The 18,806-nt window shown below is 39.2% G+C and overlaps 1 protein-coding gene across 2 annotated transcripts in view; it reads left to right on the forward strand.

The window, feature by feature from the left end:
* The window catches only part of PTCHD4 (patched domain containing 4), a gene marked incomplete at both ends in the record, with an annotated part of 80,766 nt that extends 66,939 nt beyond the window's left edge, over window positions 1-13,827 (forward strand). For both annotated transcript variants that reach the window (XM_083858274.1, XM_083858275.1), the window contains one exon: window positions 12,194-13,827. In XM_083858274.1, the coding sequence (XP_083714400.1) occupies window positions 12,194-13,827 (1,634 nt within the window). The remainder of the gene's footprint in view (window positions 1-12,193) is intronic.
* Between the last annotated feature and the right edge of the window lie 4,979 nt (window positions 13,828-18,806).

Below are 18,806 nucleotides of genomic sequence, written 5' to 3' on the forward strand. Positions count from 1 at the left end.
TTATAGACCCCCTCAAGTTTATAGATGTAAACATGGTACCTCAACAGAACTCAAAAATTCAACATCAATGTGATTTTTTGTATTTGCAGTGCCAGAACAGCATCACCCTTTGGCCACAGCCTTTACTAGAAAACAGAACAGAGCCAGGGCTGTGCCTTTCTATAAAATATTAAATTTTTTGAGGGCTCCCTGGCATGCTTTTATTCCGTCCATGGCACTTTCCCAAATAATTCCCAGGTGCAAATTAAGGTTTGTGCATGGCCACTCTGTTCTAAAGGCTAAAGCAGTAACACATCATAGTTTACATGCTTAGATTGCACCAGCTGGCCTCTGTGACAGAAAATTAACCCTAGAAATAATTAATTCATTAGAATGGATGCAGATTAGGAATCTCCAATGACCTCCGTAGGGATGTATGAACAACAAAAGATTCATCAGAGAAAGCACTACTTCTCCAGACTCCTTGATCTGCTAGGAGGACACATGTTCAAACTGTTTTCATGTTTAAAAACTTTCCTATCTGAAAATATGGATATTCAAAATAATAATGGGAAAAGGGAGGGCAGCCAGCTGAGTAACTGCTCCTAGTATTCCAAGCAAAAACAACTCTCCCCAAAACAAAAAGGTGCCTCATATATTGTTCCAAGGCTATAGTTCTAGCCTTAAATTTTCAGGCTGAGTTTAGCTGAAATAATAATTAAGTGAAAAGCTTAGTGATCCTTCCCCTGGGATGGACTGCTAAAGGTCAGGTTTCAGATACATTAATGAGCTGCTAAATGCTGCTGACTGGAAGAGGCTTTTTTTAAGTCCTGCACAAGCCAACCCACTCATGATTTTGATGGCAACACTGGGCATATCAGATGGCTGTGGGAGTTTTGCCATGAAACGAAAGCACCTGTTGTGCTTTATTTACAACCATTTCAGCAGAGTTTATGAGAAGCAGCTGGAAGGTGAGGCCATGTCCTACAAAACTGAGAAAGAGCTTTTTGGTCTAATTCCATCTCGTCATGGAGTGCTCCAGTCAGTGATTTGGGGAGTGAATCAGAGCCGTGTGGGGTAGGAGTCCTTCATTGGTGACACCCCTGACTCTTGGAAAGGCTGAAAAACAATGTGGGAAGGAGTCAAGGGCTTGCAGGAAATGCAGAAGTCAAAGCAACATATTTTAATAAAGGTCTATAAGTTTGCATGGTTTACCTCTTCTGTGTCCTGGTCCAACATCCAAGATATGAATTTCCAAAGTAAGACATATACACATATTGACTGATTGATCGATTGATTGATTGATTGATTGATATCAGGTTTTGAGCATATAAATAGCAATAAAAATCCTGTGTTACATGAGAACAGCAAGGTTGGTCAATGCCATGGGCTTTCTGGTGGATCCTTCTGATAGTTCAGAAGTAGACAATTTAAAGCTAGATAGATTAACACTAGGTTTCTTTTTGTCTCAATTTCCCTGCCATAAAATTGGTGTAATACCCACGACACTCTCACAAAGGTCATGCTGTTCATTCATATATATTGTGCATGAGGGAATCGATGCATGTTCTGCTATATCATCCCAGGGCAAAATAATCAATTTTTAATCACTGCTGCACACAGGTGCCAAGGGTAAATGGGACCTGAGACCAGGCAGTGAAAGTGGCAAGTATGTTGTATCAATTCAAAGCTAGGTTTATAAATGGTGTTGCTACAATACTAAAATTAGTAAAGTAAAAAACTTAGTGGCCAGATTTAAAGGCCTGAAGAGCTGCACAACTTTAATTCATGCTTCTTGTGCATTTGAATTTTAATGCAGTCAGCCCCATGAATACAGAGGAACATAAAAGGATTCAGGCTGATTCAGGCCAAAGGGTTTATCTAGCTCAGCATCCTATTTCTGATAGCAACCAATGGCAAGTGCTTTAAAAATGAGGATTTCAACAGGTCAAGCATCAAGTCAAGACTCTCCCAAAACACTCCCCCAGGCTCCTGCTGCTTCTTGGCTCATTGACTTGTGTGTCTAAAGATGTTATCCCTGGCCTTAATGACCATTTCCATGCAATTTTCCTCCATGAATGCATGCAAGTTCTTTTAGCTTGCTGAATGGTCCATATTAGTGTGACAGGGTTTTGAACCAATTTGATACAAGTGTAGCTGCAAGCTGGGGAACAGCAGGCAGAGCATCAATATGTTTTGCAGTTTTTATTTCTCAATAAAACTGCATGAAGAAACTTAAGGAGAATGATTTTATTCCAGTCATCAGACAAGTCATTCCTTCTCTCTTTGGTTCATTTTGCTTTTAACCCCTTGTCTAATGAGAGGAAACCCTTAGGTCCAAGGAAAGGTTTCTGGCTGTGAAGAGGCATGCTGAGCACCTTTAGAATCATTTATAGCTTTTCTGAATGAATTCCTGCATCTACAGCATTCTGTCACTGCTGTCTGACAAATAGTGTATGAGTAACTTACACATCCTGAATTGGCAACCTGGCTAAATTTATAGGGAAACATGTTTAGGGAAATATAGGAGAGGGCTGCTGCTCCCCTGGAGCATTGCTGTGTGAGCAGCTCAGTTTGTGTTTCACAGAGCGGGGCAGCAGCCACAGGGCTGCATCTGCTGCTTGGCAGCTCTCTGTGGTCTGGAGCAGCCAGATGTGAGGATGTGAGGATGTGAGGATGTTTCCAAGCCTGAGCAGCCCCACTGGTGGGACAGCCTGAGCCAGAGCCCTGGTGCTGCAGTGATCCCGATGCTGTCCCAGGCTTGGCAAGGGCAGTGGAGCAGCCTTCCTCCACGTTCCTGTGCAGTGCAGGAATGGGGCTTTTTGGGGAGGGAAAGGGAGATTTAATACCTATTTTTCAAGTTGCTGAGTCAGTCGCTGAATTTCCTTCACTCCCAGCAAACAGAAGCAAAAGGCCAATGTCGCCTCCTGCTCTGCCTTCCCATCCCTTTTCTGAAGTAAACAAATGTCAGCAAATCCTGCACTAACAACACTGTTAAAAATATCACCCTGTCAGCAGAGAGGTTCATTCCCTTTGCTCTAAAGTTCTCTCCTCATTGCAGTAAAGGTGTGCTGCTACATCAAGATAAGCAGTCGAGGTGGAAATCTCAGTGCCCAGGGGAAGAGCAGAGACGCTGTGCTCTGCACCACAGTGTCACCAGCAGGAGTAATTTCCAAATAGGAATTATCAGCGTAGGAATTTGACAGGATTTGACCTGGTAACTACCAAGGTAGAGGCTAGCCCTGCTTTACTCAGCTGGAACTTGTCCCTGGGGTAGCAACTGAAAATGAGCTTCTTCAGCCAAGATGCAGCACTCACTCTCTGGTGTCTCAAACCAAGTTAACCCCAGCACCAGCTCTGCAGTCACAGTGAGAAGATGGTGCCCCATTAGACTTTGGAGGTGTATGAAAAATATTAATGATCAGAGTGACTATATCCATTTCAAAGGAGATTAATCCCCACAAAGCCTTTCCCAGGTGATTTTCCATCTGTTCCAGAAAGGAGATGTTTGTTGTTACAATGAATAATTTCCCTGGGAAAAGTGACGAATTAACCTTTTCTGCTTATTACTTGATATGTCTGCAATCTTAAACTTCAGAAACTTCAGATTATGCAGAAAAATATATCCTGTCACTGAAAGGTAAAAAATTTTCTCCTTTCACAATTGGGTCCCACCACTAATAACATTTTACACTTGTCTCGTGCATAAAACTCCAGAAATTTGTCCCACTCCCTTCAAACATTCTCTTCATTCCCTCAAACATACAGATGCATTGGTCATTTTTTTGATGTGTATTCTTTCATACCTATTTACTTCCCTAACTATTTAACCATTCTTTGCTTTTCTTTGAAGAATCCGTAATTGCTCCATCTTTACCAGAAAGCTGCAAATGACCTGATGTATTGTTTCTATAATGATTCAAGTACAGATTACTTTTGCTGGATGCCAGAATTTACACTTGATTGAAACATTTTCCTTCCTTAAGTTTCACTAGTATCTTATTTTTTTGCATGTTAGTAGATCATAAAATCCAGGTGATAAAATGTTCTGATCAGATGGATCACAAATTCATCCTATGCTGTTAGCATGAACGAGTATATAGTAAATTCATTTAAGACTTGATCTAAATTCATTATCTTTTCTTCTATATGTCACTTAAATTCTCATCAATAAATAGCAGTTTCCATATGTGCAGTTCTTGCTTACATTGTTCATTAAAAGACTTAAATGAGAAACAGCGAAAAGCATTTTAATTCATTGCTAAGCACAGCAGAAAACTAAGCAGGATTCCAACTTTATGTACAATTTGCAAGCCATATACATTAGCTCAAACGTAAATCTCCTTTAATGAGGTGTGCAGCCTGGTTATTAATCACATCCATTGAAACATTCTCCATGTTCAGCTCTATTTCAATGCAGGGGGGTTGCTATTTAATATTTCTGTTCCTTCAAACAAGAAGAAGAGTTTCTAGGCATGAAAATTTGTAAAATTCGACCTTAAAGTGAACTGTAGCAAGTGAACTTTGAATACAAAGAGGTGTCATTACAGTTCAGTTAGAAGCATGTTTGTGTCTGGGCTAGCTGGGTCTTTGGCTCATCTCCAGGGCTCATTCTGGGCTTCTACCCAGGGATGCTTATGGGGAAGCTCTGGAAAGGTCTTTTCAATATGAAAGACCCAAAACTGGACAAGATTCAAAATCAGAGATGCCAAATTCTTGTTAGCATTAATTATTTTTAATTTAAATCAAGATCGAGGTCCCACTATGGTGGTCTCTGTGTAAACAAGGATAGCAGTGTTTGCCTTGGGAGCCTGCAAAATGAGAGACAGAAACTGATGAAAGATCAAGGATGTGCCAAAGGGATGTGATGTGTAAGTAAATGATCTCCATGTGATTTAGCTCAGTTCCCATAGTTGCTTGCTTATGTTTGGGCTTCTGTGTGCAGTCTGGAACATTTATTTTGAGGTGGATTGGAAAGGGTGGCATGAGAGGGCTGTCAAGGTCTGTGGAACAAATTACCGGTAGAGGGAACATATCAGAAAGGAGACTAAAAGAGCATGAACCACAACTTTTAATCTGTGTTTCAGACAGATTTGTGTTAATCTAATTTATAGGTTGGTGTTTCTTAGGAGACTAGAAGGCAAGGGAGGAACTACAGCTGTGAATGTGACATCCTTACACCATTTCCTTCTTGTACAGGTGTCTGCAGCTGCAGCTGTGGTTGAGAAGTTGGCAGAATTTCATGGGAGCAGCGTTAGGCTGCTATTGAGCTTTTCTGAAGTGCAGTTATACAGCCAACTCCAGACAGAATCAAATGTTTGCCTCTCCTCATTGCTCCTCAGCCTCAAAAAGTCAGGGCTTGCTATTTGCCAAGCTCCACCTAAATGCCTGCGAGGAGACCAATGCTTTTATGTTTTGGTCTCATTGGAAATTCCCAGAATTATTTAAAAAGGCTTTCAGAAGTGCTCATGCAAGCAGAAATAAATGCAATTACTCAGAGTACACATGAAGGGATAGTCTGTATATTTAACAGGAGTGCCCCATGCTGCACTGCTACTTTTTAGATGAGGTTCATGTTCTGATGGGGATACACCAAAACTTGGAAACTGGAAATATTGACATGTTCAGGGCAATGGCAAAGTGGTCCTAGTCTAGCAGAAATATTTTTAAGGAAATCAAAATATCTATTATATATAACTGACTTTGATTATGATATTTGTGACAGATTTAAGTGCATTTTCTGTGCTTATCAGAACTGCTAAAATCTAGCAATAATGAAACCTCTTGTGCAGCACTGGAGATTTCCCTGAGGTCCCTGTCTCTAAAGATGATGGCTCAGCTGGCTGAGGTTTCATTGCACTTGGTTAAATATTCTTCCTATAAGCTCCAACTTTTTAAATTGGACAATTTATTATGATAGAGATCTATTACTTAAAAGAAGAATTCTACCCTAAATACTTTTCAAGACAGAAAGGCACAGCAGGATGTGAACCCCTCTGTCAGCATTTCTACATAATCTGGTTCGAGAAGAAATTGTGCATGTAGTCACCTCACAGGAGAATGGACCTAGAAAGGACTTAACTTCTCTGTTTAAATGCTTTTAAATATCATCAAATGCCATGTACCAAATGAAATAAAGAAGTATAGGTTTAGTGAAAACAAAATTTCTGCAGGAGCTTCAGCAAGAGATCTTGACTGGGCTTCATTTTTACTGCAGTTGCTGTAAGCTCTGTGACATTCAGAAGATGTAAATACTGTGATGTCACTGAAAATTCCTATGCACAAGGACACATCTCTCTTTGGACAATGCTACCCATCAGTGCACCACTGCCAGAGTTAGAGCCTCTATCCCCAAAATCTGAACCATCCCAGGCATTTCACTGGCAGGATGAGCTCTGACTTCACCTTTAGTACTGAGATTCTGGAGAAAGGGTAAACCAGTAACCAGAGTAAGTGGTTTAGTTCCTTAGCTGCTCTATCAGGCCCTCTCAGTTACCACTAAAGCAGAACAACAGCCAAGGCAAAACTAAGTAAAGGAGAAATGGTCAACAACCCAGCCATGTGAACAATTCAATTACAATCACTTTACAAGTGCCTAGAGAGATGTAAAATTAAACCCATTTTTTTCCTACCTATGTTTTATATACAGGTTTGAAAAAATGTTCTCTATCTTTTCCTTCTCCTTAATCAAGCTGGGAATTACTTTACTCAGTGTTGTGGTTAGGGTCCACTTGCATTATACTGAGATTTACCTTTATGGAATGGGATCTGGATTAAGGTACACATTTCCTACTGCTACCTCAAGTACGACCAAGCTTCAAATTTTCTTTGCCTTCTGCATCAAAATCCCTAAGGATTTACTGACTCTTCATAAAGAAGTAGTTTAATAATTTTTTGTATTGCTTCTTCCCTCCCTGAGATGCAGAGAATCCTTGGTGACTGTGATTAATTTGCTTAATCTCTGTGCTTCAGTTTTTAAATGTAAGTGAGGATACCAATATTAATGATACTAATATTAATGATTTAGCAGAAGAACAAATGCATCCTACACTGCAGCGTGTTGAGATGCAAAGTTGTTTCTCTGTAAAAAAAGTTATGATGTGAACCTAAACTCTCCAAAATGGGATGTATTTTCAAATCAATAAACCTGGATAAGAGAGTCCAAAGAGCCCACACCTGGTCTAGTGGAAGGTGTCCCTGTCCATGGCATAGAGTTGGAATTAAATGGTCTTTAATGTCCCTTTCAACCCAGGCTGTTCTATGATTCCATGATTCTGTGCTTCACTATGGTCCTAATGATCATGGCCCCTGCTATCATGGGGCATTTATTAGGTAAAACTAGACAAGTTTTTTCTAAAACATGAATTACCTATTCCCCAGGGGGAATTAAAAAAAAAAAAAAAAAAAAAAAAAAAAAAAAAAAAAAAAAAAAAAAAAGGTGTTTTCCCCCTAGATAAAATAATGTAAAGTTTATTTCCATTAGACTCACAGCAATGAATTATAATATAAAAATATACTTCCTGTCCACCACTATGATTTGAAAGAAAGGTGCCTCCTTATTCTTTGTACACATTACAAGTTACATGTCTGGTTGTTAATGAAAACTGAGTACGATACTTGGATTTCTCAGTGCAGAAATGCTGAGTAATCTGTGCTATGGCATTTCCAAGACTTTTTGTTTGTTTGTTTGAAATATAATGTAGGCACCAAGGTTATCACCATGTTGACTGCTATCACCTATTGCAGCAAATAATATTTATGTCTTGGTGCATTAAAAAAAAAAAAAAAAAAAAAAAAAAAAAAAAAAAAAAAAGGTGCAGAGTCATCCTGATCTTCCTTCCTAGAAAGTTTACAAAAGCTGGCAGCAGGCAGCAGCTCTCCTTCCAGCAAAGCCTCATGGCTTCAGACTCAGGTATCAATGGCTATTATGAGGAGTGATAAATGCAGACCAAACTCCTATCCCAAAGAAGCTGACTGACTGGGGCTGAACTAAATGCTAAATGGACATGCTTTAGTTAAGAAAACACTGAAGACAGATTGTTTTTCATGCTTAAAAAGAGCTTAAGCATCTCAAGACAAAGTAAGGTATGATGGTTCAAAAGTACGAGACCTCAGGAATGTGAACATAATCTGTCTCCCAGCACTGGCAGGATGTACCCAGCACTTACATTAACATTTATTAATCTAACCTTTAGACTTGCAATGAAGAAGACTTTGTCTCCTCCTTAGATTGTGTGTTACAGAGTTTAATGAAGCTCAAAGGCAGAAAGAAAGCTTAGTTTTTTCTGATATCTAATGTAATGGATTTTGATTATATTTTTTCAAATTAAACCTATGGTTTCTTCTCCTTCTCCAAGTAGAAATGAGAAAGACTTGATTCTTGTTCTTATTATACCTTTTTTATGTTGGATGTTGTTGAGTTTTCACTGGCATTCCAGTCTATGAGGGGGAAAAAATCCAACTCACTCAGTTTCTCTTTGATTTTCTTGTACTAATAACAGGCTATTGTTTGCTGGTTTTATTCTCCAGAGTATTCAGCCTATTTTTTCTATTTTTTTGAAATGTCATCCACAGCAGAGGTTTAGAACTAGGTGATTTTAAAGGTCCTTTCTGAACCAAAACTTTCTATGATTCAATAAAAGAAATCATGCCCCATTTCCAAACAGTGCTCCAGTCCTTTTTGAAGACAGATACTTTGCTGCTTCTTTCCATTCTTCTTGGACCATGCCACCTCCATTTATCCCCTGAGATGATTTCTAATTGTTCAGAGATTGCTGTGGCTTAAATTGTAATTGATTCATTTCTCCAGGCTGATTTAATTTAACTCAACCAAGTGGTATTTAATCTCTCATTTCACTCTTTTTGTTTCTATCCCCTATTCTCTTCCAACTTATTTTAAATATTTCCTCATAATTAATTTTTTTTTAGATTTGAGGCAGAAAGTGTATTATTTCTTTCCATCTTCACTGCAGCCTACCTTGCTCTGCTACCCTCACAAATGATGGAATAAAAATTTCTTGTCTCCTTTTCTTTAAAGTAGTCATAGGCCATTTCCTGTCCAGCAAATAAAAAATTGCTGTACTTCATTCATGTCATGTTAGTACCAGAGAAACTTGGCAGTTTTGACCCAGAGCCAAAGACCTTCTGATCCTTTCTGGAACTGCTCAGTGAACTTAACTCCACTGTCAATGCAGTTGTGGCATTGGGAATGAAGCTGAAGGAACAGAATTTTATAGAGTGACTATGTTGTCTGAATCTTGAGGACTGTCAGAAAATGTTCAGGAAAAATGGATTTTTAGCCTTGTTGGGAGAAGGGAAGAGACTTGCTTATCTGGGGAGGGCAACAGAGGATGTCTGGAACATTTGGTATCAGAGTAATGACATGGGAAAACCAGTCAGTCAAAGATTTCCCCTTGTGTCAACAAGGGAATTACAGCACTGTATTCCCTAATACCTGTGTTTGTGTGATAGAATTGAAGTTACTTGTAGAAGGGGAATAAGTGGAAATTTTACTTTTATATAATAACAATCATTGGAAAATCACTGCCAAGTTTGATGCTCAAAGAAGCTGCAAATTTCAATATTTTCCTTAAGATAGTATTTGTTCCATTTGCAAAAAAGCCTTGAGTTTAATTAGAGTATATTAATTTTGAATTAATTTAATTATCACAATTTTAATTAATTTAATTATCACAAGTTTGGGCACACATTTTAGTGCATTCTCTTGCATAGTTCTTCACACATATGTTTGACAATAAAGCCCCTCTCTATTAATTATTGTGTAGCTAACCCAAGGTTAAATGCACTCAAGTATTCATCACTGAGAATGTGATATATTCACAGTTATAAATTAATAACAATAGAAACATGGCAAAGGTACAACTGTGAGCATAAAATCACAGGAGGGCAGATAAGTGAGATTTGGAAAAAAGGAGAGAATTGTCCATATTACTGTTAATTTTTGACAAAGCTGGTGGAGCATTGCTTCACCCATTCCAGTCCTGGAGCGTGTCCAGAGAAGGGGATGGATCTGGGAGGGATCTGGAGCACAAGTCTGATGAGGAGCAGCTGAGGGAGCTGGAGGGTTCAGCCTGGAGGCTCAGGGGGAAACCTTCTTGCTCTCTACAACACCCTGACACAGGAGGGCACAGCCAGGTGGGGTTGGGCTCTTCTCTCAGGTAATAAGCTATGTCAGGACATGGGCCCTTGGAGCGGTGACCAGCCAGCCTGGTCCACACTCTGCAGGAGACTTAAACACTTGCTCTAAACATATAAAAATTGCATTCAAGTCACTTGATTCTGCAGATTTACTCAGCTGAAGGAGACAATTCTTTCTGCTTGATGGCCCAGAAATGACAGTGTGCAAGACAGCTGTGCCATGAGAATTTGAGCAACTCACCCTAAACTTACCAGGGAATTGAAGGTCCCTCCTGAACTGAGATGTTGGTTCATAAGAGAGCAGCATTTCCATCCAGTCTTTTTACTAACTCCAAGACTTCTGTACTACTGCATGTTTATCTTTCACTGGGGACACTGATCTGCAGTAGAGCAGGTAACATTCACAGAACCTGACAGTTTATGCTGTAATTTTCCCTGTCTGGAACGGCTGTCAGGAGTCTGCTTTGGGCAACATAAGCAGCTGTATGAATCCAAACAAATCTAAAGACAAACTCAACAGACCTTTCGTTGCACACACTTGATTATTTGCAAATCTCCTGCTGTCATATTTCTGGGTTTGAACTGAGAAATTTTGCTTTGTGCCTGCTTTGGTTCATGCAACTCTTCTCCTACAGAGAGTGAAGGCCCACAAACAGAGGCAGAAACATCTGCAATCTACTCTTACTTCTTTTTCTGCTCAATAGTGTGTCTGCTTACATTGGCCAGAATTTTCTCAGGGCTAGGTCCAAAGTGCAGAGAACTCAAAACTTTCTAATCCAAATTCAAATTTGTGATTTTATTTGTTTTAATTGTTCTAATAATTATTTGAAAGCCAAACCAATGGCTTTTGTTTTTTAAATGTTAGCTTTTTTAAATTTTTTTTTAAATGTTAGCTTTTTTATTTTCCCCCAAGTTGAAATTCTCTAATGGTAAAAAAAAGAATGTGTACATATGCATATATTCTTTTCAAAATGCACATAATCTGAATATGCATACATGATACATAACTTTTATTTGTTATTTGTTTATTTGTCTTCCATTAAGATCAGCTTTAACTTTACCATTCTGTTGCAAAATTTAATAGCTGTAGACTTCTTAGACTGTGACTGTGACAAGTAAAATGAAAGTAAATCTTTATTAAATTTTAGTTTATTAATGTGTCAAGCCCCTAAAACACTTAGGAACAGAATACAAAGTCAGAACCTGTCACGGAACACTGACCACATCTGACTTTTCTGAATATCCTCTCACATGAGCTAAGAGAACTCCTTGTCACCATGAGAAGATCTGGATAGCAGAAAAAGACACAGATACAATCATAGAAAATAAACCCATACATTTTCCAGACAATTAATGTGGACCAATGGCTTAGCCATTGGTATTCTGCTCTCCATCATTACTACCAGCATGTCAATTTTCATAGTGTGCAAACTTGTGTTCTATCATTGAGAAGTTCCAATTTCACTCAGTAGGCAGAGAATCAAGATACAAATTACTCTGATTATTTGTACTTACAGCATAATTTTTCCTTTATCATGTACAAAGAACCAGGTGTTCCATTCTTGGTCACAACCACTTATTTCTCAAATAATCCCTCTAATTTATACTCTTTTGAAGAGAATGGTACTTGTATTTTTAAGCATTTCAAGTCAAATCCCTTAAACCTTGAAAGATGTGGTAGGATGACAAAAGGAATTTTTAGAATGAACCCCACACTTGAACCAAACTTCATGTTCTCCTGTATTTGCAGTCCATTTGGGAACTAATTCAATATCCATTAAAATCAATTAGTGTCTTAATTTTTTTTTTCTGAGCGTGGAGAGCCTTAGAATATCTCCTTAAGCACCTGCAGGTGAATGTGGTATTTGGATTTAGACAGACATTTAAGAGTTTTCCATTTCTTTAACCAGTGACAAAAACATAACAAAATTTAGCTGACAGAATTTTTTTACTGCTGGAGGATGAAACACCTGGGGGATGATTGGACCCCCTATGTATATAAACACATATAAACACATGTTTATGCACACATATATACTTTGTTTCCTCATTCCAGGTCATGGAACCAAAGGAGTGTTCGAACTTCTTTCAGGATGGCGCCGGACCAGGGAGAATCTGCCCTTCAAGGACCGGGTAGCAGACGCCTACTCAGATGTCATGGTCTCCTACACCATGACAAGCTCCTTGTACTTCATAGCCTTCGGCATGGGGGCAAGCCCCTTCACCAACATCGAAGCTGTGAAAGTCTTCTGCCAGAACATGTGTGTCTCCATCCTGTTGAACTACTTCTATATCTTCTCTTTCTTTGGCTCCTGCCTGGTCTTTGCTGGCCAGCTGGAGCAGAATCGGTACCACAGCATCTTCTGCTGTAAAATCCCCTCGGCAGAATACCTGGACAGGAAACCCGTGTGGTTCCAGACCATGATGAATGATGGCCATAAGCACACTTCCCACCATGAGACCAACCCGTACCAGCACCACTTTATCCAGCATTTCCTCCGAGAGCACTACAACGAGTGGATTACCAACATCTACGTCAAGCCATTTGTGGTGATACTGTATCTCATCTATGCCTCTTTCTCCTTCATGGGGTGCTTACAGATTAACGACGGAGCCAACATCATCAACCTTCTTGCCAGTGAGTCCCCAAGTGTCTCCTATGCCCTCATACAGCAAAAGTATTTCAGCAACTACAGCCCCGTGATAGGCTTCTACATCTATGAACCTCTGGAGTACTGGAATGGTACTGTGCAGGAAGACCTAAAAACACTCAGCCAGGGGTTCAACACCGTGTCCTGGATTGAACAGTATTACCAATACCTTCGAGTGGGTAACATCAGTGCAACCAACAAAAGTGACTTTATCAGCATCCTCCAGAGCTCCTTTTTAAAAAAGCCAGAGTTCCAGCACTTCAAAAATGACATCATTTTCTCCAAAGCTGGAGATGAGAACAACATAATTGCTTCTCGTTTGTACCTTGTGGCCAGGACTAGTGAAAACACACAGAGGGAAGCGGTGGAATTGCTGGAGAAGCTGAGGCCACTTTCTCTTATACAGAGCATCAAGTTCATTGTGTTCAACCCTACTTTTGTTTTCATGGATCACTATGGTTTATCAGTAACTATGCCTGTCCTGATTTCTGGTTTTGGCATCCTGCTGGTGTTAATACTGACCTTTTTCCTGGTTATCCACCCTCTGGGAAATTTCTGGTTAATTCTCAGTGTCACCTCAATAGAGCTGGGTGTCCTTGGCTTGATGACCTTATGGAATGTAGACATGGATTGCATTTCTATACTGTGCCTTATCTACACTTTGAATTTTGCCATAGATCACTGTGCACCCCTGCTTTATACATTTGTATTAGCTACTGAGCACACCCGAACTCAGTGTATAAAGAACTCCCTCCAAGAGCATGGGACAGCCATTTTGCAGAACGTTTCTTCCTTTCTTATCGGGTTGGTCCCCCTTCTCTTTGTGCCTTCAAACTTGACCTTCACACTGTTCAAATGCTTGCTGCTTGCCGGCAGTTGCACACTTCTGCACTGTTTTGTTATTTTGCCCGTCTTTCTAACCTTTTTCCCACCTTCCAAAAAGCACCACAAGAAAAAGAAACGGGCCAAAAGGAAGGAACGAGAAGAGATCGAGTGCATAGAGATTCAGGAGAATCCTGATCATGTTACAGCAGTCTGAAAGGCTTAGAAAAATATAATAGTATATTCTCTTTTTAAAAAAGCGTTGCACAGAGATGCAGGGAAAATAGAGCAAAGATCTCAGCTGCTTGTGCTGGCCAAGTCTGACAAGGCAAAGAAGATCAAGAAGGGGTATTCATGACACCTCCAGGTGCAAACTTTTTTTTAACAGAAATAATGAAAGTGAAATAATCTCAAATGTTTCCTTTGAATCCTCATTCTCCACCAGGGAAGAGTCTGTTGGCCATTAAGTGTTCCTGAGTCTCAAGCTGTAGCTCTAATGGGAACTGCTTAATATGTCATATGTAGGACTAAAGCTAAGGTGAAAAAAAGTTACTATTAAGTAAATACTAGGGAAAAAGGCAGATTTGTTGGAAAAAAATTTTCTATGGACGAGAACTAAACAGTATTTCAAATGAGAAAATGTTATAAGACCAAGAGAGATTGAAAATGCCATGGTAATATTTCATTTTCTTGAGCAAGTTAGTCAAGATGAAACCTATGCACTTGGGAAGTAAATGTTTAAAACAATATAAGCCAAAGTACTTCCCAAATCCAGTATACCTTGCATATCTATAACACCACAATTAGAGCATTATTGCAAATATGGATGGCAAAGGGATCGAGGTACTGTTTATACAGGAGAAGAAACAATCACAGCCATTTGGAAAACTAACACTTAGTTCCTTTAAATGTGACGTATCACTGTTTTCCCAGGAGGTCACAGCTGGTAGTTAATACCATACATATATTTATGAATTATGAATTTCCCCTTGAATTAACAGATCTCACAAAGCTAACCCAGGCCATTGTCACTGCAGCACTGTTTGTAGTTCCTGCAGTGTAACACTTCTGAATCCTAATTTATCGGTGTTGACATTAAATACTGAATATTAATCAAGCAGGCGCTTTGAACGTAATGATGGATTGCATTTCACAGGCACAATGTGACCGTGGAGCAGCTGAGTCAGCTCTGGAGCACCTGCACAGTATTATCATTATATATTTGGTCCAAGGGACCAAGGGATATGTTTGTTGGTCCCTGCAATATGCTGCAGGAAGTGGGATTTTCCCCTTCTTTAAGCAAAACATTGTTCAAAAAACTTGCCACACACTAAAAAAAAACACCTTGTAAAGGTTTGCATGGGGCCAGATCAACCCCTAGTTGTAAGAAGACAGATTGGTCCCCTGTGGGAAGGGGAGGGGAGGGTGAAATGTCTTTTTTACTGTTATTATTATTCCTAAATATTTGCGTGTTGATCATCTGCAACATAAAGCTTTGTTATGGCAGTTGAAATTTCACAGGAGAGTGCAGTAAATCCTCCATTACTATGTGGCACTAGAAATTGTACTGTAAAGGACTATGAATTACTTTCTCTGCTTTGTAAACTATTCAGCTTAGTAGCCCAAGGGAAGGGATGAAAATACATCTAGCCATTTCAGTTTGCTCTCAGCCCAGTTCTGCACTGGAACTTGCCATGTCGATCTCTCCTTTCAGTATTTTAAAAGGGCTTGCTTTCTACTTCCTGGAATATGGTATAGCATCACCTCCATGAGCAATGTCTTCCTGAACCTATAGTATCCATGAGGACACTATGTAAAGATATCACTATATGAAGTGTCTATGTCTACTTTGTATTACTTGTGGGTACCTTTAAAAGATAATCTGGAAGCTATTTGCCTTCCAAAATGTGTATACGTGTCTATTTGTGGCTGATAACTCAGTCTCAAACCTGCAGAGTTTGCTGACGTGGGTGTGTACATATGTTTTACTAAAAAGCTCTCTGCAAGATGTTAATTCTTTGCTATGTGACATGTCTCACCTCTCCCTACTCTTTCATGGTTAGGGAGAGCCAGAAAAAAATCACCTGCAGTATGAAAAAAAAGCCATTTGAATGCCAGTTCTAATATTCATGAGCTGCTTCTGTTTCCAAGGAATGCAATTTCACCTCTTTATATTTTCTGTACTTTGCCATTATCATTTGCCAAAAATGACCTCTGTGTTTTAGGAGTGGTCAAAGCTCTTGGTTGTTCAAGGAAACTTTTGAGTGCAACATGTCTTAGAGAGAGAGAAACTTTCTAGACAGGCAAAACTTCCAAAGTTTGAATCTAGATCTAAACTTCAGGGGTAGCTAGATCAAGATTACTGGTTTGACCCGAAATGTTCAAGAGCCAAACGCAGAACTGAGATCTAAATAATTCACTAAGGTTTAGAAGCGGTGGATGTTTTAATGTTGGGTTATGGCTCAGATATGTTTCTAGTTGGGAAGTTTTTACAGACCTTGATCTGCATCTTGATGACATTGTGCAATATCCATCCTATTTTGAACAGTCCATTGTGAATTTCAAGCTTCCCAAGGCTCCTTTTAAATTTCCTCCACTGCCCACACAAAACCTGGATTGTTGCAGCACTGTGACCCTTGGTTATCACTTCTGGAGGTGTCACCTGGGAAATTCCTGGTCTTCCCTTTTACTGCCTGGATATATCCCAGGGATGCCTGTCATGCATTGTGTTGAGGGAAATAGCACTTTCCAAAGCCATCAAAGCCAGGATTCATCTCATCTAACTTCAGATATTAGGAGATATTAGCAATGTAGATATTTTTATCTGAACTTCCTTTATGGCCATGAGAGAGTGACAGACACTTCTGATCCATTTTACAGTTGTATGTTAGAAGTAAATGAATCACATTTTTTAAATTGCAGACTTCTGTCCATGGGTGATTAAGGAAGCCCAGCAATCAGTGAAAACACAGACATCAGCAATGCAGACTCATCCAGGCTTGGGAAGATTAACCCCACTTAAAATGACAAAATATCGAGAGAAAGAGAAAATATTATAAGCATGCCTCCCAAGCTTCAATTTTAGGAATAAATCCCAGGAGTAACTCAGCCCAAATTTTATGTTTTGCTTATAAAGTTTTATGCACAACAGATTGCTCAAGTAAATGGAATTCTCAAAGCAGAGAATAGTAAGCCAAGACATCAGAAGGTGTCAATATTAAAGGTGGGCTCACACAAATGAACTCGAATTTCATGAGGTGTCAAACCAACTCCTCTGAGTGTCATGCATATGCAGTAGCACTTGTATAACAGGCACCAAATATGTAGATCACACACTGGAACTAGAAGGTTTTTATTTCTCTGTCGATGCAGGAGTGAAGCAGAAAACAAACCACATCTGCCATTGATGTAATTTTGGGGTTTTTTTCAACCAATTTCCACATCTGCCAAAAAAGACCAGTGCAGCCTTTACTTCTGCAGATACATCAGTCTCTGTAAAACAAGGAAAACTGGAATAATTTTGGGATGAAAAGTCCAGTTTTTAAATTCTTTCTACTTGTTTTTGCTTATTTTTCTTTCAATTGTTTTCAGTGCATTATACCTTTATCTACAGTACCTTTTCAGCTTTACTGGAGCTGCATAAGCACCTGTGAAGAAAGCACACAGCTCATGCCAAGCAATTTGACACTCTGATAACATGCTGCATACCTTTTCCCCTAGTTACCATAAATCCCCTGCAATAGTGTGCATATTCCTTTAATGTCTGATTTTATATATGGTCTAGATAATCTTTCAAGAACCCTGTGTGCATCTCCTGCTTGGTTTGGTTTCACTCCCTCAAAGCTTTGAATTCATTGTTGAGATAACTCTGTTGAGGTCAACAGATTTATTGCCATGATATATTTGACTTTGCATGTCTTCTATCTGATAAGAAGTGATACCATGACAAATGAGCCTCTTACATTGTTAGTGCGCTTGTTGAACAATATATCTGTCTATACTCTATAGCCATAGTTGCATGCTGCACTCAGGGGGCTGCAATGAAGGTCTGTTTCTTTACACATTGCTCTGTGGGCTATTTTAACCTTAATCTAATCTTCAGGGGTTTATTTTGTGGTTTTGGGTTTTTTTAGAGTTAAGTCTTCTCCTCTGTAGTCCAGTACTTGATGAAGGTTTAAATTGGATTTTAGGAAAAAATTCCTTACTGTGAGAGTACAGAGGCCCTGGCACAGGTTGCCCAGAGAAGCTGTGCCTGCCCCATCCCTGGTTGTGTCCCAGGCCAGGTGGGACAGGGCTTGGACCAGTGCAAAGTGTGCTGCCCAATGCAGATGGTTGGAACTAGATGGTCTTTAAGGTCCTTTCCAACTTAAACCGTTCTATGTTTCATAAATTTATCGTCTAACAAAGCAATGCACTTTTAAGGTCAAGGTATATATGGATGCATGACACCTTGCATGCATAATTTAAAGAGATTATCTTCAGGATTATCATTCTCAACTTTTTACTTCAAACAATTCCTATTTAGAATGTAATCTGCCACATGTTAATGTCTAGTCAAGTTCTTTGAACAACTCTAGTTTTGAAATTTTCTTTGATGGGAAGGAAAAGAACCAGGGGGGAAGGAAGAATATGCAGTTAAGTGGTTGTGTAATCAGCGTTCTTTTTTCCCCAAAGGCTTTCACTGCTCTACTCTTAATTAAGTCACACTGAGTAGTAACTCTAGCATAATTAAGATTTATTTCAACGTAGTTATTCCATATTTCACTATGACAAGAGCTTGGCTTATTGTCTTTATGCAAGTACCATGCTAAGTCTCTGATTAATTTTTCAGTAATTATAAACTTTAATAAGTTATTTTTCATTGCAACACTAGGCTTTTGAGTACTTTAAGCTCCCATTTGATCTCCTAGGAAACACTTTAAGGAAGCAAAGTTAGGCAGTTAGTGAGCAAGAGACGTGTTGTAGTGCTGGGGAAAAGGGATTCTTCACAAAGAGGCAGCATCACCTCCAACAAGGCTTTAAACAAACAGTGATGCTCAGGATGTCTGAGAAAAATAAGGTGAAGTGGAAAACAAGTGAAACATTCTTTGGAGTGGAACCAAATTACTATAGACAAATAAAGCTTTGATTCTTCTTTCATAACTTCTTACACAGGCAACGGGTATTTGAACAGGAAAGGAAACTGGATATAGAAGG

This window comes from Zosterops lateralis (assembly GCF_965231275.1).
Source record: "Zosterops lateralis genome assembly, chromosome: 3".
Lineage (NCBI taxonomy): Eukaryota > Metazoa > Chordata > Aves > Passeriformes > Zosteropidae > Zosterops > Zosterops lateralis.